This window comes from Cyclopterus lumpus, chromosome 5 (genome assembly GCF_009769545.1).
Source record: "Cyclopterus lumpus isolate fCycLum1 chromosome 5, fCycLum1.pri, whole genome shotgun sequence".
In the NCBI taxonomy this organism is placed as follows: Eukaryota; Metazoa; Chordata; class Actinopteri; order Perciformes; family Cyclopteridae; genus Cyclopterus; species Cyclopterus lumpus.
Genome location: NC_046970.1, coordinates 22383440 through 22408794, shown reverse-complemented (window position 1 = coordinate 22408794; position 25355 = coordinate 22383440). Strand labels below are relative to the sequence as shown.

Sequence of the window (25355 nt, the reverse complement as noted above, 5' to 3'; positions counted from 1 at the left end):
CCCTGACCTCTTCCACTCTAAGGCCTGATATGTATCAAGCAACGCTATTTATATATATTTTATTCAGTTCTTTAAGGGGTGTGAAAAAAAAGAAGTACTTAACAAAGAACAATTAAAGGAAGGTCACAAATAATAGAATAACCATTTGGAAAATATTACGTGCCGAGTGTCTCCTTTATTTCTACGGGGAATAAATTCATGTCACTTCAAAATTCACTTTTATTGACCGCTTAAAAGGCACGAGTAGGCTGATTGAACAACTTAGCAACAGTCAAAACTTACAGTCATAGAATGGAACTTGTGTCACTGTCTATTATTAAGTAAAGTATATCTAGGCTGATGTAGAGAATTTAAAAGGGTAAAATACATTAACAGATTTAATACAAGTTTGTGTTATGCTTTTGATGCACAATATCCCTTCCTCGTATATACAGGCAAGACGAACAATGCATTAACTGATTTATGATTTAGTTAACATTGTGACAGATAACACTAGCTTGTATACATTATGAAATGGCAGCTTTTGACAGAATACTAAGGTTTTTTTTTAATCTGCTTCTGGCACACAGTGTGTCCACCAATGTATTTATCAAACAAGACATTTCATATGTGAATTTCCTTCAGAACCCGAAAAGTACATTCTCTCAAATAACATAAGACATAATAGATGATAGCTCTGAATACATTTGATAAGATCTACAGCTTGTTTGCAGGGTATATGAAGGTATTCATATTATAAAAATATCTTTACTGCATCTACTTTATAACATATTGTAGTTTTAATACTGAAAATGGGCTTTTTCATCATAGTTACACACAATTGCTCTTGTTACATTCATACAGAAGAGCTATCAATATACTTTAAGTTCAGTTAGGCATCGCAATATTTACAATGATGATGAGTTGCCCGTTTTATTTTTAATTGATTGATTGATTTCGTCCCACATGCAGAAGTGCTTATGGTACTAATGATAAGGCTTCCAGTTCACAGCCTCGGCATGCAGAGTAAAGTTAACCCATCATTTTCAAAAGTTTGGTTTAAAAAAAGAAAAAGTCCTTTGATTCATGACTGATCCCAGGACTGTTGCCCACATTGTGCCGTGGAGGAAGAGGCTTTCGTCTTCACTCAGAAGCGGACACAGACACTAGTTTCTTCGGGGCTGTCAAAGTCGCTTCCTTCACACAGGGACTCCTTCAAGAAAAAGAAAAAATGTCAGCCATTAGGTTCACACATCAATGCCATACAGCAGCAGATCCCATTGGATTGGAAGTAAACAGTCTTTTAAGTTGAAAGATTAGGTCATTATGTGGCAGTCCCCATTAGTGGAGACTCTTCTTTAGCACATTCTGAAGAAGTGATTAATTATAAATCACATTCTGACCCCTTGGATGATTGGCTCCGAGCATCATACGCAGTAGAGCCTTTATTTTATGCAATAATAATAATAATAATAATAATGAGGAAGTCAATACTTAAATAGCCTGAGATTTCCTACAATATTTTCCCATTTAGAAGTATATCTAGGTGTCGAATAAATGCCATGATCAAAGAGTTTTACGTTGCCGCGGCCATTTATGAAACTACAACAGAATCAGCGCCCGATAGTTTTCTTGATAAGAGATGAAACAAAGCCGTCGGCAGCTTTCGTTCTCATTGAAGTGCAATGGTTAGAGAAACCGGAAAGATTAGAAAACATAAAGAAAATGCACCGCTGTGACAACAATGTGACATGGGTTACTATGACATGAGTCGAATTGTGGGAAAGAAAATGAAGGGCGGGCTACATGTACCAAATCTCCCAAATACTCACAGACAACTGCTTCCTGTCCGAGGCTGTGAGACAGGTTTAGAGGAAGTGGAGAGAGAGAGAGATAGAAATGTGGAGAGGGGCTGAAGCACTGTACCCACAAGGTAAGGCCCACAAATATACAACACGTACACATATGAATATGCATTTCTAAAAAAAAGTTTGACATCCGTCATTTTTATAGCGTGTTAATTTTCTCAAATGGGATTTAGTTTTTAAAAAATGGAATCATCACTGTAGATTTATAAAAAGTTAGGTTTAGCCAATAATGTGTAGTTGTGACAAAATACAGTACAAGATGTCTTTGATGTGTGTGTGTGTGTGTGTGTGTGTGTGTCTTTTCTATCCCATGGAGGCTGTGCTGTTCTGCATATTCAAGCCAGAGAGAGACAGCCCAGTGGTGAAGCAAGAGGTCATGCAAAGACAACACATCTGACTTTGGAAACAGACAGGCGCAACATAAAAAGACCCATTCAAGATCCAAGACATGCCCTGAGAGAGAGAGAGAGAGAGAGAGAGAGAGAGAATGGATCCTACATACACCGTTTTCAACACGGACACTAAATCGTCGAGAGGATCCCAAACTGAGGCGAGGGGATGCCAAACACAGGGTTGCAACTGTGGTGGGGTTGGTGACTGAGTACAGTAGACGGTGACGGATTTTAGAGAGGGGGCGAGCCCGGAGCTACAGGCACTAACTTGGCTTTGCCGTCCCTCCGGCATCAGCGCTGAAGGGGTGGGGGCGAGCGGTAGCCAGGGCTGGTTGCCCGCGCTGTAGAGCCTGGGACGCTTGACCTGGTCGTGACTGGACAAGGGCGTGTAACTATTCCGCCGATGTATGAGAGCAGAGTCCAGCGGGTTTTTATCCTGGTAGGAGATGAAATACTGCAAGTGTTAAGGGAAAAAAAGATGAGGGAATGTACAAACACCCAAGGGTGGGGCCACCTGACCGGACACAGCTGTTTCTGCCACGTTATTACACCAAACATTAATGAGCCGAAACGGTGCAGTCCTGATTGCACAGACAGACAAACACTTGCTGCTATCAAGATTTATTAAAAAAAAGGGATAGTAGCTCTCACACACACACACACACACTTTTCAAAATCAATCTTCATATCAGGCTGAAACCAGAGAAATGATAATGATCAGATCAGCCGAGCAAGGTGGCACGATCAGCCGTCGGTAAAATAACAACCCCCCAAAAAAATTAACGTTTATTGCAGCTGAAGCCAGGCTGATTAATTAGGGTTCAAGATGAAAGGACAAAAAGCAGGGATACGGGAAAAGGGATTCAAGGCAGCAAAGCCTCACACGGTGGGGGGGGGGGGGGGGGAAGGGAGAATAAAACAGAATTGGCATCACATTCATGCCCGACGCAGAGCGACTTACAAGAGGCCGGTCTCGATGCGTGTTCACTGACTCCACGTTGAGATAAAACATCTCCACTTTACAACCTGGGGGGGGGGGGGGGGGGGGGGGGGGGGGGGGGGGGGGGGGGGGGGGGGGGGAAAGAAAATACATGCATATAATGCGGTAAAAAAATAATCAGTGTTATGGTGTAATACGGAGAGCCACAGGTTAAAGGCTTACCGTATGCAACAGGGGTCAGCTTGAGGATTGTGTGGAGCGGGCATTTCATGTATGGCAGATCTTCTATGGGATGAAGAAGAGGATGGGAAGTTGTCTTATCGTCTGCTGGTGGGGTGATGTGTGTATGTGTGTGTGTGTGTGTGTGTGTGTGACCTGCACTCTTGTCCAGGAAGTAAGCTAGCAGGCAGCGCATCACCGCCTGGTGGCAGATGACCAACACGTTGCCCTGCCTCTCCAACTCCATGATGACGGGCTCCAAGCGCTGGACGAGGTCTTGGTAGGACTGAGAGAAGCGAGTGAGTGAGAGAGAGAGAGAGAGAGAGAGCTTTAAACCCACCACAGAAGGACACTTTTAAACGAAGATGAATCACTTCATTGTATGGAAGGTGTGTCGTGAGGTCACCTCCCCTCCCGGGTAACGGTAGTGGTACTTGTCCTGGTCCCTTAAGGCAAACTCCTCTGGGAACGAGTTCTGGATCATCTCATAAGTCATCTCCTCACACACTCCCTGGAGGAGGACAACAGCGTTCTTCTTAATGTCAAAAGCAACAAGTAAAGAGGTGCGTGTCCTTTCACTGCGCACACACACACACACACACACAAAAAGCTTCCACGCCATTTTTCTTTTACTTCGCTGCCAAGAAAACACAACGTGCAGAATTTAAATATAGTCCACGTGGAGATTACATAAAGAAAATGTATTATTTAAAAAGAATAATGTCAGTTTCACATGTTTTAAAACCAGCATACAGACTGAAACGCATCATATTTATGTAATCAGGCGTGTGAAGAACCTTTAAGGGTAAAACTAATTGGGGTTTTAACTCATATTCTCGACTATATAAAGTAGTATATCCCTCGTTGCACCGCCTAAGATTGCCGGATTGTCTTGAAAATATTGGTTTCTTCAGGCCTTTTGTTGCCGTATGCTGGAAAAAAACCCCCCGTTGTGTCTTTGTCCTCGACACTGAAGCCTTTTTCATTTTGGGAATTGTGTCGTGACGGAATATAACAAGTACACATTTGCGGTACTCAAGTCTTTTTCTTCTCATGCCACCTCTACTTCTACTCTACTACATCTCAGAAGATTGTACTTTTTACTTGACTACAATTATCTGAACGCTCAAAGTTAATTTACAAACTCAGATTTGTGAATTCAAATAGCTTTTAAAATATGATGTTTTGTCATAAATTAAAGTACTATTCATAGATACATCTATTGACAGACATTTTCTACATTGAGTACTTTTACTTTTAATACTTTAACTATATTTTCTTTATTATACTTTCATACTTAACTAAGATTTTCAGTTCAAGATTTACTTATTTACTTAAGTAAAGGATCTGAATGCTTCCTCAACAACTGATATTGCGTAACATATTATCAGAAAGCCCCGTTTCCTCCGGCTACAGCATCTAAAAGAAAAACTTGAATAAAATATAGTTAATCCGTGAATCTTGAGCAGACTGTCCGATGATTACGGGACTGACCGCGTCGATCTCGTTGAGTATCTTCCACTGTTCATAAGGGACGCCCAGCTCCTCCGCAGTCTGGATGGTTCTTCTCAGTTGGCTCGTCCACACCTTCAAATCCAACAACTCGTGCTCCTCGATGAAGTCTCGCAGGGCGCGGGCGAACTGGATGCGAGCGATAAAAGAGAGAGAATTCCCATCACCCGTCTGTTTGCAGGTAAGTACACCTCATCCCACCGATGGGAGTTAATAAAAATGAGGGTTATGAAAAGAGAACCTGTTTCCCTCGGGGAGAGAGTTCAGAGTCGCCTCCGATGCGGCCGTCGACGTTGTGGTCGCTCTCGCCGTGCCGACACAGGTAGAGGCAGTGAGAGTGCACGTGGATGTTCATGAGGTAGTAGACGATCTTGCTCTGGATGTAGTCCTGAACCCGGTTCACCAGGAAACGCCGGCCCACGTTCATCACCTTGATGAAAGATATGTCCCTGCAGGGGCCAAGGAATCATGGAGGTAAGTCAGATAGTTTAGTTTACCGACACCATCAATTTTACTGCTTTGGTTAAAAAATATTCCAAAGTATATACATACTGTGTATATATATATATATATATATAATATAATAGTATATATATTATATATAATATAATATATATATTCCATAATATATATAATTTATATATTTATATAATATATAAATAATAATATAATATAATATATATATATATATATATATATATATATATATATACACACATACATACATGTGTTTTCTATTTTTTAATGCAAACAGTATTAAATAATGTTTAAAAAACAAATAGAAGCTAAAGGGATGTGATCAGTTCTTACTTGTCATAATCATCTGGATCTAGTGGTTGATAAGTAACCTTGTAGCACTCGATTCGTTTGAGGAAATCGCCCATGACTCTCTCTCTGTGTCTCTCGGGGTAGTCCGGACTGGACACTTTCACTTCCTGTGCAGCACATTCAAACAATGTTCTCACATAACACTGCAGATAAGTGTGAAGATTAATAGATTACGGGTTTGACCCAGACGAGTCACAAGTCCCAGTCAAACCATTTGAATGTCCTACGGGACATAAGATCGTACCAGAATATTAGCAGCAATGACCTCCGGGTCGTCACACACCGACTCCACGAAGAACACCTGTTGGGGAAAAGAGGGGTCAACATTTCTACAAGTGTCCTGAAACTGTCCATCGACTCAACCCCAGGTCACGTGATCAGCTGTTTCCACACCAGAGCTCAAAAGGCACCCTGAGGAGTTTCTCTTGGAATCAAAAACATGTGATGTTTACATTCACCTACTCTCACCAAAATTAATTGTGTGAATTCCTGAACTGTTTACATTCATCTTTTTCTCTGCATTTCCTGGTGCATTACGAGAAGAAGAAAAAAGTACAATTCAGTGGAGCACCAAGGAAGCAGAACGTGCATTGCTCCAAAAGCATTGCTCCATAGTGCCCCTAGTGGTCAAAAACTCCACAAAGTACTTATCTATGTTCTAAACTAAATTGATTAGCTAATTAAAACGTCCGCTAACCTTTTTACTCCTCTTCTATTTATGCTACTTTAGGGATATACGGTAAACACAAAAACAGCCGACTCTAAATAATCTTGGGAGTTAAAGGCCAAGTCTAGAAAACTGCTCTATGCACATTGTTTAAATATCAACGGCTATTTTCCACCAAAGCCCCCCCCCCCCCCTAAAAAGAAATTCTGACCTTGAACGCATGCTCCTTCACGAAACCTAGAATGAGGTCACGTCGTTCTCTTGTTGTGTTTGTTGCATCAAACACCTACAAAAATAAATAAAAAATAAACACAATGGAGGTTAAAGTATTACTCATGTATGATGTGGTCCTTCTCTGGTCTGGATATTTTTTATTTTTTTTTGCTTTTTGAAATGAGTCAACATTGAGACACAGAGAGCCAGAGAGAGGACTCACCGCGATCTGACCTCCCTCCGCCAACAGGTACGCCTTCACGTCCTGCAGGGCGACCAGAGCGCACTGCCTGAGAGAGAGAGAGAGAGAGAGAGAGAGAGAGAGAGAGAGCACATGCATGGAAACTCTCATTCTTATTCAATCAAACGACGTGGAAAATGTCAGAAATCAGAAGGTATTAGTCGTATTATGTCGTTGGAATCGTGTTCTTTTTGCTCATCAAGAAGGCTGCTAGTCTAAGACAAAAAAAGATGATGGTCTTATTTGAGGTATTTCTTTGGGCTTGTGTCAGCTGCAGAGTGACAGCGGCAGCTTGTTTAATATCTAGGTCACGATTCAGCGCTGGGATGCCGTCAAGATGCCTGTCGTATTTTTACATTAGCCGTGAATGACAAACTCCATTTTGATTATGACCATGAAGGAAAGTTAGAGAGAGAGAGAGACAGTTGGAATCTTTATTCTTAATCTTTTCTTCTTTTTTTTTAGACTGCAGGCCTTAAAACAGCGTAGTCACAGACGCAGCAGTGGAGGCTGCAGAATACCAAACAGACCCATGTTACTCCGGGGAAATGTTGGCATTAATATCCAAAAGAGAAATAAAACTGAAAGCTCTGTCACACTGTGAACACAAAAAAAAAAAAAGTTGGTAGACGTACTGATGGATGGATAATATATGAATGTGCTGGAGTAATGACGTGAAACAAGTGCACATCTTGTTTTGATTTCGTGCAACTTACTTCCTTATTTTCATGGCTTCCTCATTGTCGTGCCGGAAGAAATCGTAGGACTTATAAGCTCTGACGGCCTCTCTGCGGTACACGCCCAAGTTAAACACTGAAAAATGATCAAATGACATTAAACTCGGCATTTCAACTATCAAAACTCATTTTTAGCCTCTTATTCTCAGATACTCACAGGCGTACGCACGCTTACATCTACACGTCATGTCAAAAGGGGGTTTGGGTTTGCTACGTAAACCAATACGAAGGTTAATTAGACCGTCATTGCAAAGCATGTCGAAGTAAAAATATACAGTTTCACCTGTAATCAATATATCAAGATTATGGCCAACGATCTTTTGATTCTCGTCAATATATCGGTTAGGTCGTTTGTTTCATCTTTAGATTAAAAAAAATCTGATTTAAAATCGCTAAAATTTGTTTTTTTAGACCACAACATACTGTATTTTGAGTTAAATAGGACACCCATGACACGATGGCCATATTGATTATGATTTACAGTCTGTGCAGAGAGCTTGATTGTGATTTAAAGGTCGGGGGGGGGGGGGGGGGAAATTGAAAGAGACACAGAGAGAAAACAGTTTTTTTTTTGGGTCACACATGTCATGTACTTCCTGTACCTTTGGTTGGGACTCCGATCCAGTTGAGGTAACGCGTGAGTTTCTTCGACATGTAGGTCTTCCCTCTGGCAGGCAGGCCGATCATTACGATCACCGTTGGAGAATTTGTCATATAGGAGGCCCATGCTACACGGGGGGACAGATGGTATACAGCACGTTAGCACAGTTATATGGTGTCTGCCCCTCCAGTGGGAGTCACCTGCACGATAAAACGCTGCATGAATGTGAACGTTTTGCCTGCGCTTCAACGCAAACCAGTGAAAATACTGCAAGAAAAAGGGCATTTTGCTGCAGGATAAAATAATAATTAGGCCACGTGTGCACTGGACTAAAAACAATTGTCTCTTTAGACGCAAACATCACCAGTGGATCTAAATAAATTAGGAGGAGGAAACCTCCTTGGGAGAGAAATGCAATTTCCTTTTCAAGAAGAGTGGAAACCACATGGAGGCGTCGCACTCGATTCCAGAGGGAAACAATGCAAGGCTTTCGTGTCACAGGAGCACCTGTAGACTCCTCGTGCAGCATAACTCATTTTAAATGTGGTTATTGTGGGAAGCTCGTGGACTTTTACTTACAGCACTTCTTCTCGTTCATTCTCATGTCTGTTGTTTTCTTGGCTTCAGCCGAGCCGCTGTCTATCTGAGTGCTCGACATGACGAGGGTCTTGTTTGAGTCTCAGCAGGGGGATTTCTCCAAGCTGGGCTGAAACAAGAGGAGTCAGATAATGCAGCATATTACTCACATGCATCTCTGATAGAACGGGATATTATTGCACACAAAGCTGTGGATTCTCCACAAAAAAAAATAATAAAAAAGCATGAAAATGCTGCCACAGGGGAAGCAATCCGATTGGCTTAAACGCACCGTATTTACATATGAGTAAGCAATAATGTCCTCTTCATCCGCGGTGACTGACTTCATGCGACAACAACACCAGACACATTAACATAATCCCAAAACGAAAATAAAAAATGCACAACAACATGATCCGCGTATCAAACATATTCTATACAGGACGCGTTGACGACAGCATCGCATTTATTATGTTTTTTTTTTACCTGATCGATATGTAAATAATAACACGAGTCGTGCGGGTACGGGAAGCCTCTGCGGACGCCGGAGGGGGGAGGGGGAGGGCTCGGGGGGAGGGGGGGGAGAGGGATCTCTCGCAGTTTGCCGGACCGAGAGTTTGCACCCGCCGCTGCGGCCGGAGGAGCCAGTCTGGTCGGCTTGTCCTTGGTGCCTCCTCGGGCCGGCTGGTGTCCTTCCGAGCCGGGAGGTGTGCCTCTACGTCACGCTGTCCCCTCCTTTCCTTACCGTAACGTTGATAATAGACCATACGTCAATGCACTCAACACAATAAGAGCTCTGCAGAGGATGACGTGCAACCCAGTGTGGGAAAAAAAAAGAGACATGTTTTGACCCGTGGATGACAAAAACACATTTATTCACCTCTATTAAACATTTCTTTTCAGCATATAACTATACAAGCATTGCATAGTCATTTCATTCAACAATGGTCCCTCAATATAGATAGTGGTCACAGAGTTATGATTTACAGGTACCATTACAAGGTCTAAAACAGAACCCCAAATAAATAAAGCCCACTTACAATCACAAGGTTTCCTTATTAAATAGTACAAAAGGTTCAAATCAAAGTTTAGATCCTATGAAAAATTCATTTAATTAAGCCGGCAGCCCATTTAGATTTACATGTTAAAAACTGATGAGAAACATCAATGAATACGCCAATAATATCTACATCTGCATTCGCGGTTCATGTCGCGTTCGCACATCTGTACACATTTGGAAACGTGGAAGCCACAGAAGCCTGAAATGATCTCCGACCTCAGCAGCCGGTAACGGCGTGTGAGCGATTGTCGGAGCATCTCGGGGCTCGCGAATGACTCATGAAACTCGAGGGACAGAGGTTTCAGCTGGAAGGCACGGACAATGATTACACAGTCAGTAGGTTTGCACTTTTCTTTCTTTCTTTCTTTTCTTTTTTGTAGATGAGACGCTGTGTGCAGCAGACGTGGGGAGTTTCTGGTCTCCGGTGACCGGCCGTTCTCACATTAAGGCTTGATTTTCCACAGCTGGAAATGAAGCAGAAGAGATAAAACTGTCATTAGAGGATGAAAAGATATACCAACTGTGGTTCATCCCTATAAATATAGAGCCAAAGTTAAAGTTCAAAATTACACCTTATTGCAGCTCTAAAAGATCATGATGCATCTTAAATTCTCAAGATGACTTTATTGGCCAGATGACCTTGAGGGTAAGATATTTCTAAGATGTCCCTGTAGGCTACTTAAACCAATAGTTTGTTAGTGATATGCAACTTTAAATGCAAAATTTGAACAATTTGCATTTAACGGCAACTTCAATGTTTTATTACTGTAATTCTAGAAAGTCGGGGTATTCAAAGGAGAGCAATTAAAAAAAATAAATAACATGAGTTTTAGTCTCCTGATCAAGCACAAAAACCCCCACCAGATCCCACATTTCCCACAATGCAACTGTCAAAAATTCAGAAAGCTCCCTCTAGAGGCGCAGAGGACACACTCCTTGTCTTGACAGGCTGAATGCTGCTTTACGTGAAGAGTAAAATGAAACTTCACAATCAGTTCCGTGTATTTGAACAGTGGGCAGAAAGACTCTCACTCTGATGTTGAAGCCGAGCAGGTCGCTGACCACGGCGGACACGGCGGACAGGATGACCACTCTGGTGATGTTGTAGATGAGAGGGTTTACAGTCAGACCCAGCAGTCTGAATGGGATGTCCAGCTCCTGGAGGAGGAAAGAGGGAAGACATGTCACGGGTCGGGCCATCGCTATAAATAAAACTAATTTAATTACAATGCAAGCGAGTTAGTTCTTATACCTCTCAGTATTACATTATTAGAGATGTCTTGAGTCAATCCTAAATGACGCATAGAAGCTGATTACGTTGTTGAGCATATGATCGTGCCAGAGAGAGAGAATGAGATGACCAGGAACATTGCAGTTTATGCCGCCTGAACCCCTTACGCCATGATATCAGTGGTGTTAAAATATATTCACTACACGGCCAACAGAACGAGGCCTTACTTTTAAATTGTAATTTAAATGCTATTCTGTGCTCTAACTTTCGGGCAGAGTTCAAGATTAGTAAGGAGGCAAAAGGATATTTTTTTTGTTTCGTTCATTGTTTTAAAAATAAACCGATTCAGACGGTTTTGTTCTTATAGAAAACTATTCAGTTGTAAAATGACTCGCAGTGAAGTCGACTATGCGGTCATATATAAATGACACAGTATCAATGAGTTATCATTATTAAGACACTTGGTTTAGGATCTGGGGAAACACTATTGTTAAATACTGCCTTCGTCATACTTTGACAGGAATAAAATACAAATATTTACAATATATTAATCTTGAAAAATAATCACGAGAGTAAAGTTTGGGCTCTGCGGTAGAAATACTGTATTCCAAAGCAAAACAACTACAATAATTCAGATAAAGCCACTCTTGTGTGGACAATTTATGTTCTTACCTTCATCAGTTTTGTAGCCAGTTTTAAAACGTTGTTCACGATATTGAGTTCTTCTTTCTTGTTGGGCTTTTTCTCCATCTTGAGATACAAATTGATCTGCAACCAAGAAGCAGTTTTACATTCTGTAAAAATGGTGCAATATAAAAAATTTAAAAAAAATCACAGTAATCTCCTTAAACCGGCATTGAACGGGTGCTTACCTGCTCGGTGAGCAGCACCGAGGAGTTGCTGTATTTGCAGTTGGTCTCGGAGCCCAGCGTGGCCAGCCGTAAGAGAAAGAGGATGAGGGAGGAGGCCCACACCATCAGCTCCCAGTTGGTCAGAGAGTCCAGGAATGTCTGGTGGCTGTGCAGCAGCTGAGGAGGAGCCACAAAAACAACGGCACTCATACTGGTCCCACCGGCACTTTGTTGTTGTGGAAATCTAGGATTTCTCTGCCTTCCTGTTATTTGTTTTTTGTCTCTACTCCAAACTCCCACCAACATTATTACATTTGCCTTCTCTCGACAGATACGACCTCTTTCAGAGGTTTTAAATCAATATTTTAAATCAGATTTCTATCTAAAGATGAAACAAACAACCAATATATTGACGAGAATCAAAAGATCGTTGGCAATAATTTTGCTATAATAATTAGACATCTTAATATATTGATTACGGTATATTTTTACTTTGACATGCTTTGCAATGATGGTCTAATTAACCTTCGTATTGGTTTATGTAGCAAACCCAAACCCCCTTTTGACATGACGTGTAGATGTAAGCGTGCGTACGCCTGTGAGTATCTGAGAATAAGAGGCTAAAAATGAGTTTTGATAGTTGAAATGCCGAGTTTAATGTCATTTGATCATTTTTCAGTGTTTAACTTGGCCGTGTACCGCAGAGAGGCCGTCAGAGCTTATAAGTCCTACGATTTCTTCCCAGCACGACAATGAGGAAGCCATGAAAATAAGGAAGTAAGTTGCACAAAATCAAAACAAGATGTGCACTGACCTGGGCACAAATGATGAACGAAATGGAGAGCGCCAAAAGGAAGATGGTGGAGACGATGACGTCGACGGAGCGCTGCGGCCCTCGCCTCTGCAACGAACAAGCAAGTTCACCGTCACGAGCAAAGACGAGACGCCAACACAACGCGTGTGGCGGTGAAAACAACGTGCGGTAACCAAAGAGTTAAAAGCGGGAGAAAGACAAACCCTGAGGAAAGAGCGGAGCGACAACCACATCTTTATGTTCTGGACCTTCTTCAGCCTGAAGTGAGGGATCTCGGATTTCTTGGCCTTGCGAGCTGAAGTGATGTGGCTGAAGTACTTTGCGAATAAGAGCCTCTGTTGCGGAAACATGGACACACACACACACACACACACACACACACACACACACACACACACACACACACACACACACACACACACACAACACACACACACACACACACACACACACACACACACACACACACACACACACACACACACACACACACACACACACACACACACACACACACACACACACACACACACACACACACACACACACACACACACACACACACACACACACACACACACACACACACACACACACACACACACACACACACACACACACACACACACACACACACACACACACACACACACACACACACACACACACACACACACACGGTCAGAGATGGAAAGCAAGTCGAGTGGGCTACTTTCTGTTTCAATGTTTCCTAACTGCCACTAGAGGGAAGACCAGCCAAGAGAAGACCGGTGAATAAAGAGATTGGTGGATGAGATCCTGTCAGAATTCATTGAAGTACATAAAAAAAAAACTAAATTCAGCTGTAATAACACAATCATTGTTCCTGCTTCAGTTCTAGTTCAAGCTCACAGTACGTATCATGTCTCTGTATTCAATTGTTTGACTGTGACATTACCTGTTTGTACGTCCTCTCGGCCACACACATCATGAAGAAGAACAGTCCTATGAGGCCGACTCTCAGCACCATCGTGACGAAGAAGAAGACGTAGACCTGGGCGTCGCGCCGCCCCACCGCCACTTCGCCCAGCTGCCTCAGGGACAGGGAGCCGAGGAGCGCCATGTCCAGACGATGTGCCAGGTGGAAGGCAAAGGGGAGCAGTGCCAGCGTGGCGGTCATCAGCCCGCCAAGCACAAGGTAACCCATACCCTGCTCCACCAACTTCACCTGTCGAGAAACAGGAGAGAGAGAGAAAGAGACATATTTTTATGCTGCAAACATTGTCATGCTGATAACAGCAAATCCATTTTTTTTTTTTACAGCAAACTCGGTAAAAAAAGATTGTGTCAAAAAGAACACAGTCTGCGTTTGTGTATTTTTTCTAATGTCTACAAGTGATTAAACACGTCGGACAGCTAAATGTTCAATATGTTATCTGTCACTTTATTTCATCACTGAACTTATATTTTTAGATCTTCCCACCACACGTGTGATTAAAAGCCATCTTCACCCACAGAATGAATACCAAAGTAAAGAGCATGATGTGTACCCGCGTGAGGATGATCCCACTGATCTCCAATACGGACATGTCTGCCTTCTTACACTCGCCCTGCTCCCATATTATGGCACTGACACGGTCCTTGGATGGGTGACATGCCTGCAGCCAAGACATCTGGCTCTGAAAGAAAACACAATAAAAAAAAACAACAACATCCAGTTGCGTAAAGAAAATGCGGTGAATGATTCACACGGGTTTGAGACCAACCGGGGCGGCTCGTATTTAACGTACATTTAACGTGAACGTCATAAAGTTGTAACGCTGTCGGACAAGTTTGAGACACCACGAAGAGTATTTAAGACGGTCTTACTCCGGCGATTCCCTGCTGGAGGCTCTCGTCATCACTGCTCAGAGTGGTGGTTTGTGGGAGAGCCATGCCGGCGGCGTTGAACCTCACGTTCGACTCGCTGTCGCTGCTCCCCGTGGAGGCGGAGTCCGGCCCTTGGAGAAGCTCCTCCCACAGTGTGTCATCGGTGTCGGAGGCGGGACGCGAGCCCTCGCTCGGCCTGAGGCGGTCCACCTCTCTGGGCTTCACCTTGACGGAGGCCCCTTCCTGTTGTCAGTATACAAAAGGAGTAGTTTCACATCATTCTGAACTGCTTGTTCGATGCGAGGAACACGCAACTGATGCAAAGTTTCAGTGACTCACAGTGTGACAACGAGGTTTACCTGAGCTCTCAATGGGGGGTTAGACTTTTGACTTCTCTTCCTAACAGAAGGCATTGGTGCAGAAGTCGGCCACGTTGATTCAGGGTGCCTCTCTTGATGAGATTTAGGAAGGATTACTTCCACTGGTTGAACCCCCTCCTCTTCCTCACTGGAGAGCTCGTCGGATGCCCCAAATCCGGATTTTCTTGCTGCCTGCGAGAGAATATTGAGACGCGTATATCTTAAAAGAGGAATTACAAAACATGCAGGAATTAGTTATATGAATTGTTCATATAACTAATCATTTTTGAATGGCATCATCTATGAAAAATAAAGAATAAGATATTATAACTTAAACGGGCTTTTTTCAAAAGCGGATTGACATTTTACTTCAATGTAAATGTGGGTTTAAAAAAGATTTGCTGAATGTACATTTAGTTTAAATCTGCAGTTAGAATGGATTTTAAAAGGGCAGCGTTGAACTCAGTGCTGTAATACAGGAAATTAACAAAATAACAAGACCATCTGACAATAGCCCTGGAGTAAATAAAAACACGTCAACAAAGGTTCTTATTTATTAAAGCTCTAGGCAGTCGAGGAGGTTCATCGAATGCATTAAAGATACAGGTATTAATCTTTATCTTTTATTAATTCAGGTTAGAATAAAAATCGGCCTTTGTAGGGATATTTAGATAGCAACAAACAAACAAAAAGATCAGTTAGACAGCCACAGATTCTTAAAGGGACAGTTCACACACAAATAAAAGTGAGTGATGCCTAGTTTTAGAGATAGCAATTCTAAATCTCTTTCTTCTCTTAAAAATAATGGAACTATGAGGCACTCGGCTTGTAATTCTTACTACATATCCAGTACACCCCGTCTATATTTATTGACTGACTTTGACTAGTCATCAGTTTGCTCCTTCTTTGCTTCACACCACGGCACTGAGCTTGACTAGTGAGACGAGTGACTGTACCCTCCGCTCTTCGCTCCTGTACAGTCGCTGGCTTTCCTCAAACTGCCACGGCCCATGCTGCACCGCGTCCCCGTTGTCAGTCTTCTCCTCTGATTTCTTCAGCACTCTGCCCTTCCTCGGCCTGATGGAGACGGAATAAATAAAACGGACAGTCAAAGACGAGAGATTGTAAATTTACGGCGAGCATCAAAAAATTAGCTCAAAAAAACCAACAGGAGTTTTGAGAGTATTAGAGAGGCTTTACTGCATGAAATAACTTCAGGTTGATGAAAGAATGTCCTTGGGGTTTATTCGTGTTTACGCACGTGCCAAGAGGTGAGAGTGTGTTTGTTAAGGCAAATGAGTGTGCAGTGCCTAACAATGAGAACACAACCTCCGTCTGCGAGCAGGGCTGGTGGTGCAGCTGGCAGCTGGACTGCCCGGGGGCCACCGGCTGGACTCAGTCGACACAATCTGGCAGTGCACGGTACCCAGCAGCAGCATCAGACACATGGGCCCAAACACCTCGCTGGCACTCGCCCCAGGGACCTCAAAGTACAGCACCAGTGCTGCCACTGAAAGGAGCAAAACATTTGGCAACAGCAAACAAAACGGTCCCCGAGGGGAGCCATTATAACAGGATTCATGCCTATTAATGAGGTCTCTCTCTTGTGTTGCTCAGGTGTGATGGCTAACACGCTTACTGTTGCACATAAATGAATGTAAGATGAGACAAATGGAGGTACTGAATTGGGTACATATCATCACACACTGTTTATAAATATATATATGTATATGTGTATATATACACACACACACACACACACGTATATTTATTTCCTTTAATGATCGAGAATGGGTTTCTGAGCACAGTCAATCTTTAAGGGGAGACACAACAGGTGAACAGGGTACAAAAAGATGTACTAAAAGATGCTTATAATAAGAACATTATTTTTGGTATTTCTAATATTTTGGTATTTTCAGAAATGCTATGGTTAAATATGCAAATGAGGCAATATCCAATGCTACATTTTGTGAATTTAGGAGATTTCTACAAATGCAAACAGACAAAATGTAGTAAAAATCCACTAAATGTGTACTTTAGATGTTTTCTTTCTGGTAGTGTGAAAGAATTCTTCTAAAAGCAAAATAGCCCAAATTTCCCTCCAGCAGCAGCAGTCATGTTTTAACTGAAGAACGACACACTCAAAATGTCACTGTTGCAATACAATAAACGGGACTCTTTGTTAGCTACGTTTTAAAACCCTTACTCAGTGTGCATGTCGATTTATGATAGCTGGCCTCCATATATTCACTGTGGATTTTTAAAGCACATAAATGATTGCTAATGGAAATATAGAAGCGGCTCAGGAAGTAATTACTATTCATTCAAACCTCTTCCCGAAGAACCGTTTTAATGATATCTTCAATAAAAGACAAGAATGAACAGGACCGAGGTCTTTCAGTAGTCAGTTCACAGTGTTTAGTCCGTCACTTGCGCCCTGATTCTTGTCATGATGTCATGATTTGAATTAAATATCAAATTTAGGGTGTTTCTTTAGAAACTCGCAGCCCCAGGGTGAAACGAACTGGTGAGCTAACCTTGCAGGAAATACAGCACGAGGATCCATGAGGAGATGGACTTGGAGGTCACCTGGATCCACCACTTGAAGAAGAACGGAAACAGCAGCACTCTGACCAGACCCTTCCGGGTCAGAGCCGTCCAGGGTCGGTCTGGCTTGGCTTTGCTGAATGTTGATCCTGGGGGGGGGGGGGGGGGGGGAGAGGAACGAGAAAGTCGCTCACACAGCTTCAATGACACCATTATAGACATGACAACATTCCTCGACCATACAAAGTCCTTTTGATGACATAGTATGGTATTAGCTGACAGCAGAGACAATATGTTGGTGGGTGTGCAGCTGTCTGTATGCAGACGATGTGAGTGTCTCTGTTATCAAACCAACGAACGACAGATTCGACTCCTCATTGACGCTCACCTCTTACTAGGTCGACATCAATGAGGTCTGATTTGATGTGACCAGTCTTTCTTGGTTGGCTGTCCAAACCCTAGGTGAAAGGTTTAAGCGGTGATTTCGCTTTAGTGGCAATGCACAAGATACAAAAAATGTATTTCTTCACAGAGATCTGCTGGTGTCTTACATTTAAATCCGTCTGCTCCAGAGATTTCTCCCAGACTTGCTGATCGTAGGCCCCGATCTGTTGCAACGACAGAACATTACTAGCATTTTCCCTCATGCACAATTTGCAAGCTACATACCATCTGTCACTATTAAAATAAATCCTACACAGTGTATACTATACAGTGTATCCACTATATAGTCACCTTCACGTGTACAAATTTAGTTTTTCAGTATCTATTTATTTGCACTGTTCTGTGTCGTCCTTGTCTCCAGCTGTTATTTCTAATTCTGCACATCGTGTAAGATGCAAAAAAAAGAAGTATTTACGAAGGGTCTGTATTTACCGCACCAAGGTTCTGCTTGGTCTCATGCTTATGGGGAATTAGTACAATCAATTGCACTTAAATCTAATTGTATTTTTTTTTTTTTTTACTCGTTTCTATGGAGACTGAAGAAACAGAGAGGCAGAGCTGATCAGTGTCTTAATAAATACATTGAGGAATACGGCTCTAAAAACTGCTTCAAATAAACTGGGAATGAATTTAGAAATGTTATTAATCAATTACATTTTCTTCTGACATTTAAAGGCAGAAAATACCAAATGAATGAATATGAGACTGACATTTCTAAATAGATCATTAGCTAGTGTAAATAATATTCTAAGCCCATAAGCTGAACACACTTTCTTTTGCGCTCTACTGCTTTTCAGACATGTCAACGCAAGTCGTAAACAGCCTGCCGTGAGATGTTATTGACACGGGTGAAATGCAGCTAGGCTCATAACATGAAAATTACACCAACGCATAATTTCGTGCCCTCGGCAGCCTTGAGCCCCCGACAGGCATAGTAAATATCTCCCTACATGTCTCAACATTTAGTAACTGGTTGAACAAGTCACGCCTCTTCTTCCCCCCCCCCCAACTTGATTTGGTTTCTACGCAGCCATACGAAACCAGAAAAAAGGTAAACAGATAACAAAAAATTGTATTTGTTGATCCTCGAGCCGTGCTCCTGTCAAATAATTTGCCTTTATTGATATAAAACTTTCCAATTAAATAAAATCTGTTTTTTGTTGTTGTTTTTTTTTTTACATAAAAAATGTAAATGTATCTTATAGCATCCCAAAATAGTATATTTTGTCTTACCTACCCACCTACCTCAAGATTCTTATTTTAATTGTTTTTTTTGGATAAAACAGCATGTTAACAACTGAACATGTAAATATGTGTGTTACCTTCTCTTGATACCAGGCTATTCTGGCCATTGTCATCTGATGCTGGAACCAGTGAAGTCACAGTCAGGACATTTCACAAAGAGGGCAGGAAACAGAGAGGACTGGGCAGTAATCCAGATTTGTTCACTAAACAAACAAAACAAGGGGGCGGGTGCAGGGGGGGTTACAGACAACTGACATATAAGCAGTGGTGGAATGTAACCATCTACATTTACTCAAATACAGTATTTAAAAGTACAATTGTGAGCTACTTCACTTGAGTATTTCCATTTTATGCTATACTTGAAATATTGTATATTGTACTTCACTATATATGTTTTTGTTATATAGACAGCATTGCAGTTACTTTACATACAGATTCAGATTATTACCACAACATATAATCAACAAGTGCATTATGCTTTGTTATTATATATTAAGCTACCCTGCAGTATATTAAGTAGTCAGGTCACATGTCATATAAGTGATATTATATATATATATATATATATATATATATATATATATATATATATATATATATATATATATATATATATATATATAACATTTTAAGTATTTCTTCCACCACTGCACGAAAACAACATAATAATAGAAAAAAACAACGGCTAACAGAGGAAACTGAACGCAACGTTAGCTGTCCTCGCGCCCCAACGGTTGGTTTCGTTACGAGGCAAACGTCCGTTTACGGTAAAAACTGAGCCGCTGTAACCGGGGAAACGTTAGCAGCAGGCTGGTGGAAACTCACCTGAAGGGAAACAGTGCGCGTTGATTTGCCACAAACTGGAAACGGCTTTAATAATCATCACAAACCGCTCGTCAAGTACGTCTTCGTCATCTCAGCGGCGTCGTGTTGTCAAACACGAGGGGGGGGGGCTCGCTTCAACACAACTGACGCTTGGTTGGTGGCTCGTGGGTGTTACATTTCTAAAACGTTTTCCTTCGTCAACATGTGTCTAGCTATCGATGCGTTTATTCCAGGTAACTGTCACTCGGTACTTCACAAACTTCACTTTTTTGTCCCACATTTGTTTCAGTCTTCCGCTTCCCTTTTCCGGGGTTTGTTGTGCTATCGTGGGTTGTTTGATTACCTAAGCGCTGTCTCGCAGGCGGAGTTTGCGCTCGTTTGGGCTGCTTCCAGAATCCTTTTTTTTTTTTTAAAGATTGAGACAATAAACCACTAATATTTTCTAAGACGTCGTCTTAACTATTTGTGCACTATGTTTTAACATAACACTTTGTCTGATGAAACTTGTCGCACACTAAAAGTAGTAAAGGGCTGCCTGAAAGACTGTACTACGGACTAAATGGACCCTAAGGTCAGTTATTCCTAACATTTCAGCCAATCACAGCACAGCAAGATTGAGACAGCAACATATTGGATATGATAACAATGATTATAGCAATTATTTAAATGATTTATTATTCAAACAATTACCATCTCAATTAATAGTTTAGTCTGGAAAAAATCTCGCTGCCAAAAGCGTAATCTTCAAATTCTGGAGAAATACTGCAACCGCTCTGTAAGATTTTTGATTAGTCACCAGAAAAAGTCTGCAAAGTTGTCTTTTTTCCCAGAATTTCAATTTCAAAGCCCTTCCCATAATATCGAGAATATATTTATGGTGAATGAATTTTGATGGTCATTATTTTAATAAGCTTTAAACAGGCTAATTTAAATATTTTGACCAACCCCCCCCCCCCAATCTGAACCACGCTTAACAAAAAACGTACCGTGTGACATGTTCAAAAGCATGACCACGATATCCTTAATTAATAAAGATCATCAGTGTAAGATCAAGTAAAGCATCAAATCCTCTTAACTGAGAAGCTATAATGAGGGGATGTTTGCCATATTTTCTTGAAGTTAATTTACTTTGTTTCAGCTCAGTAATAATGATGATGGTGTGTTTTTTTAGTTAATGCCGACATTCAAAATGACCACAAAACACATAGCAGGGTACAGTATATTTGTGCTGTTGATGGAAATATAAATATAATATATAATAAAGTAACTATCTATCTATAAGAGAAAACCCTGTAACACCATTGAAAGACACGACTGTCTCTACCACTTTCTAAAAGGGTCCACTGTCTCAGTAAATGTCATCTTTGCAGCAGTGTAGAAAACGATGAGGTCTGTGAACACAACTCTGCTGACTTGTTAGTCAACGGCCTGTCAAAACAGAGAAAGAGCGTCATTTGTCACTCGACGCCTGATTGTCCACGGACGGTTGGTCTTGCTCAGCTGCACACGCGATCTTCGCCTTGACCTTCTTGTTGGAGGAGATGATGAAGTAGGGGCTGAGAGAGGCGTAGCAGGAGGAGAAGAACACCCTCATGTCAGCCACCACGGGTGACACCTTCGCCACCGTCAGCATGTAGATCCAGATTGCGTTATCGATCCCGAAGAAGACCACGTACAGGACCACCAGGGTGATCACTGTTTTGGCCGCCCTGGTCTCCGCCCCGGCACCCTGAGACCGACGGATCCCTCTCACCTGCCGGTTGTGGCGGTGGAGGAGCAGCAGGATGTAACCGCTTGAGCCCACCATCAGGGCGACAAAGGCGAAATCCCTCACAGAGACCGCCACTCCGTTGATCACGTAGGACAGGTGGTCTCTGAAGTCCACATGGCAGAAGCCCAGGTTGAGGGTGAAGGCAGGGACGGTGCCATTGCGTGGAGCCATAGAGAAGAAAGGGGCCGCGATGCAGATGGCCATGTTGAGGAGCCACAGTCCCGCAAAGGTGGGGAGCACCAGGGAGGGGAGTGCGGGCTTCAACCTGGACAAACGGGGCCCGGCGGGGGCGATGGTCACCGCCTGAAACACACTGAGCATGCAGGTGATGCAGACCGACAACGCACGGCCGATGCGGTAGGCGTAGATCACCACCTTACAGCCGGGATCATTGAGCAGGTGCTTCATCCCGAACACGGTCATGGTCTGGGGGACGCAGCGGGTCAGCAGCAGCATCAGGTTGGCGAAGGCCAGGTGGCACAGGATCATGTCCACGGGAAGAAGCTTGGGCTCGGTGTAGATGATGTGGGCGTACGCCAGCAGCACCACCGCGTTCCCCAAGATGCCCATGCCTGTTTGCAAGAGGAAGGAGACCCCTTTGATGGTCACGCACAGATCCATGACCCCCAAGGCCTGCAGCTGAAAAGAGGACAGAGAATAAAATCTGTTACGTGGGGAACATCCCCCACGTACTGCAACTAAACTTAAGAAAGTAACCTTAATATAACCAGCCAGAACATAATCAAGCAATCTCTTGGATGAAAACCATGCTCACCTGAAGTTTAGATGAAAAGTAAAGCCTGTTGTGCGTTACGTGTTTAATGGCCTGTGTAATTGCAATTTATAGTCTCCGATGCCCCTTGAGATCACCGGCCAACTTTGCAGTGTTCAGCCCACAGTTTGGCAAATTAAAGCAACAGGAGCAACAAATACACTTTTTTTTTTCTCCTTCCTGTTTACGACTGTGTATAGGAACCAAATCAGGTTGAAAAAGAATCAGGTGTGATCTAGACACCAACAGGTTGCCATTTGTGATTCCAGAGGGCAATCTCACTGCAAAGGGAATATCGAACAACTGTAAATAAAAAAACGATAATGAACAGATTTTGCTTTCTGTCATTATTCCTCCTGTTCGGACCTAACATGCATCCAATGAACGTGATGTCATTCTCTCAGACAGTTAAAGCATCATAGCAATCAATGTCAGATACACTTTTGATTACATTGTGTACTAAATAAGAGTTCCGTGGATGTCCTTAGTTAGTGCAGTATTTGGGCTTTGTGTTCCTCTGGCTCCTCAACACTTGCACGAGCTCAGCGGCCATCGAGTGACCTTGTGATTGTCCCCCATCAGGGTTGTGTTAGAAATGGAATTTTTTTGTTGTTGTTGTTGCCATGGCCAAGATGATGACATTCAGCCAAATCTGTTTCTAATGCACAGACGGGAACGTGATTATTGTTCTGAAACGGATCCGAAGAGTTTCTGGGGTGGAAGTGCGACGTCAGGCTGTAACATCAACACAATTAGTCTTTTGTGTTCAGTGTCGGGGGGGAAATGAGTCAGAAAAAAAGTATTACAGATAAACATATGTGACTTCTAAACTTCAGTGGCGTTTTTTTTTTCCCCCTGTGCGTTAACTTCCACACGTACAACTTCGCCAGACAAACATTATAATGCTGTTTCCCCGCGGTATTAAAGAATAGAGTTAAACAACCCCCACAGCGGAGACGAGTAGTTAATTGTTGATGCAAAAAGCGGCCTGATGATGCCTTGAATGAGCCATCAAGAGGCTTTTACATGCACAGCTGGTGCCTTCGGTCTGCGCTCCTTTTCCTCCTTCATGTCCTGGGAGCGTGTTAAAAGACACAGAGGAGACAGACAATTAGCCATATAAAAAGGCATGTCTGTACTAATTGGGGGCGCAGGGACAAAATGTTATTTATAATCGCTCCAGCAGAAGTTTGGGATTGGTATCAAGGTATTCCAGCAGCGTCTCCTTATCTCCGGATTAAAAGCGCTGGAAACCAACTGGTCAATTCTCCAGTTCTGTTTTTCTGTGCGCTGAAACATTGTTGTTTAAGAAGCTTGTTTTTTTCTCCTGGGAGTTGGGCTTTTGGAATAAAGCGTCATAAGATGTGTTGTTTTCCTGTCTGTCTGTCTGTCTGTCGTTTAGAAAAAAAATAATATGTTTACATGTTCAGAGAGCTAATTAAAATGGCAAGTTCAAGCTTGTCCTTCTCAGGGGATCGGATCATGTGCAGTTCAAATGTACCCCCCCCCCCCGACAATCTTTTTTTCCGAATGCACAAATAAAATTTCTATGTTACATTCGCTTCCATTACAATATAATATCCTTCGAGGTGAAGTTTACATCTATATAGTTCATTACAGGTCGTGTCAATAATATGCGCAATGTCTTTTTTGTCTTCTTCTGTGCATACAGTGACATTGTATTCCTGATGAAAGGATGCCTTTATGGATAACATCATAGTTAATGGTCTATAATAAAAAGACTTACACGTGAGTCTCGTCCATTTGGCATCACAGATGATTTACTTAGTGTTCCCAAATGCTGTATTATCTCAAGAAGTAGTAAAGTTAGCGGGTTTTATATGCAAGTTAAATTAGTTCAGAGATGTGTCTACTTTTTAACCTTTTGCACCTTTTTAAATATGCGGTTGAGGCTTTGGTTGGTGAAGAAGGAATATTCAGAGCACCCCTCACTGCGCCTCTTAATCTGTCCCTTAGCAACAAAAAAAAAAAAAAGTGGTTTAAGAGGCTTTTGGCTTAGCAGTGTGCCGTCTGATATTGACGGGCCTCAGACTCAGTGTTTGCATTTAAGTGGAAGGGTGCACATTCAACCTCCCACGACCTTTCATTTCATTTCTCTGTTAGTGTCCTTCTAACATACAAGTGGCATAACTCAATCCCACACGGTGTTCGAATGTGTCTTCATTCCTCTGAGTGCCTTCAGATCCACAGACATCATTCATCAGTTTAGGTATGCCCGTCTGAATTTTCTCTCAGTTTTCCCCCATTCGCGTTACGTTTTATTGTTTTTCTCCACCGTGTTTTATGTACCTTCAAGTCTGCTGAGCGATCTGTGTTTCACCTTGTTGGATGAAAGATGCATTTCCCTTCAGGGACAATGAAAAGTTACATTTGAAGTGTTCTGAAGCACAGCGGTTTAGGAAATACTATAAAAAGTACCACATTACAAGTGAAAATCCTGCATTAAAATGGTATTTAAGTAAAAAAAATAACATTAGGATAATACACTTAGAGTAAAAGTACTCAATAGAGAAAAGCTGCAACTATTACTGTAAATGTTATTATATTATATTATACATTTCACAATCAAGTATAAATAAACCAACTCAACACCATCGATATCTGAAATCCTCTTATATCATGTTCCAAATATGATAATAAGGCTATTGTGCAAGTGACTAATCCCTTTGAATTGCACGTTGTGGTATTTTCTGTGTTAATTTCAAGTCTCATCATGCGCTCGGAGAGAAACAGACTTATTATTCATCGCCTGCTTTAGGACATGTTGCGGTTAAATTATGCAACCGACCTTATT

The 25355-nt window shown here is 42.1% G+C and overlaps 3 protein-coding genes across 9 annotated transcripts; all 3 read right to left on the bottom strand.

Moving 5' to 3' along the window:
* Window positions 1-205: 205 nt before the first annotated feature.
* pfkfb2b (6-phosphofructo-2-kinase/fructose-2,6-biphosphatase 2b) lies at window positions 206-9467 on the bottom strand. 7 transcript variants are annotated; one of them, XM_034531910.1, is made up of 16 exons: window positions 9260-9462; window positions 8777-8903; window positions 8199-8324; window positions 7576-7672; window positions 6842-6908; window positions 6617-6691; window positions 5983-6039; window positions 5721-5845; window positions 5152-5359; window positions 4893-5039; window positions 3805-3909; window positions 3555-3684; window positions 3402-3464; window positions 3201-3265; window positions 2508-2675; window positions 206-1192 (listed from the first exon to the last, which is right to left on the bottom strand). In XM_034531910.1, exons 2-16 carry the CDS (start codon window positions 8853-8855, stop codon window positions 1127-1129), a joined length of 1578 nt encoding a protein of 525 aa, XP_034387801.1. In that variant the 5' UTR covers window positions 8856-8903; window positions 9260-9462; the 3' UTR covers window positions 206-1126. The 7 variants fall into 7 exon arrangements, with proteins under 7 accessions (XP_034387801.1, XP_034387799.1, XP_034387795.1 ...); XM_034531908.1 differs by having other exon boundaries at window positions 2508-2693; window positions 9260-9448; XM_034531904.1 differs by having other exon boundaries at window positions 2350-2693; window positions 9260-9420.
* Window positions 9468-9627: 160 nt separating this feature from the next.
* On the bottom strand, window positions 9628-20331 carry phtf1 (putative homeodomain transcription factor 1). The gene is made up of 17 exons (XM_034531903.1): window positions 19998-20331; window positions 19250-19375; window positions 18035-18091; window positions 17872-17941; window positions 17474-17632; window positions 16266-16446; window positions 15893-16013; window positions 14937-15128; window positions 14578-14820; window positions 14259-14387; window positions 13667-13936; window positions 12933-13064; window positions 12730-12816; window positions 11937-12092; window positions 11737-11832; window positions 10866-10991; window positions 9628-10297 (listed from the first exon to the last, which is right to left on the bottom strand). The coding sequence occupies exons 2-17, from the start codon at window positions 19283-19285 to the stop codon at window positions 10277-10279; spliced, it is 2076 nt and encodes a 691-aa protein (XP_034387794.1). The 5' UTR covers window positions 19286-19375; window positions 19998-20331; the 3' UTR covers window positions 9628-10276.
* Window positions 20332-21447: 1116 nt separating this feature from the next.
* Window positions 21448-22406, bottom strand: LOC117730309 (olfactory receptor class A-like protein 1). Its single transcript, XM_034531912.1, has one exon. The coding sequence runs from the start codon at window positions 22387-22389 to the stop codon at window positions 21448-21450; it is 942 nt and encodes a 313-aa protein (XP_034387803.1). The 5' UTR covers window positions 22390-22406.
* Window positions 22407-25355: the final 2949 nt, after the last annotated feature.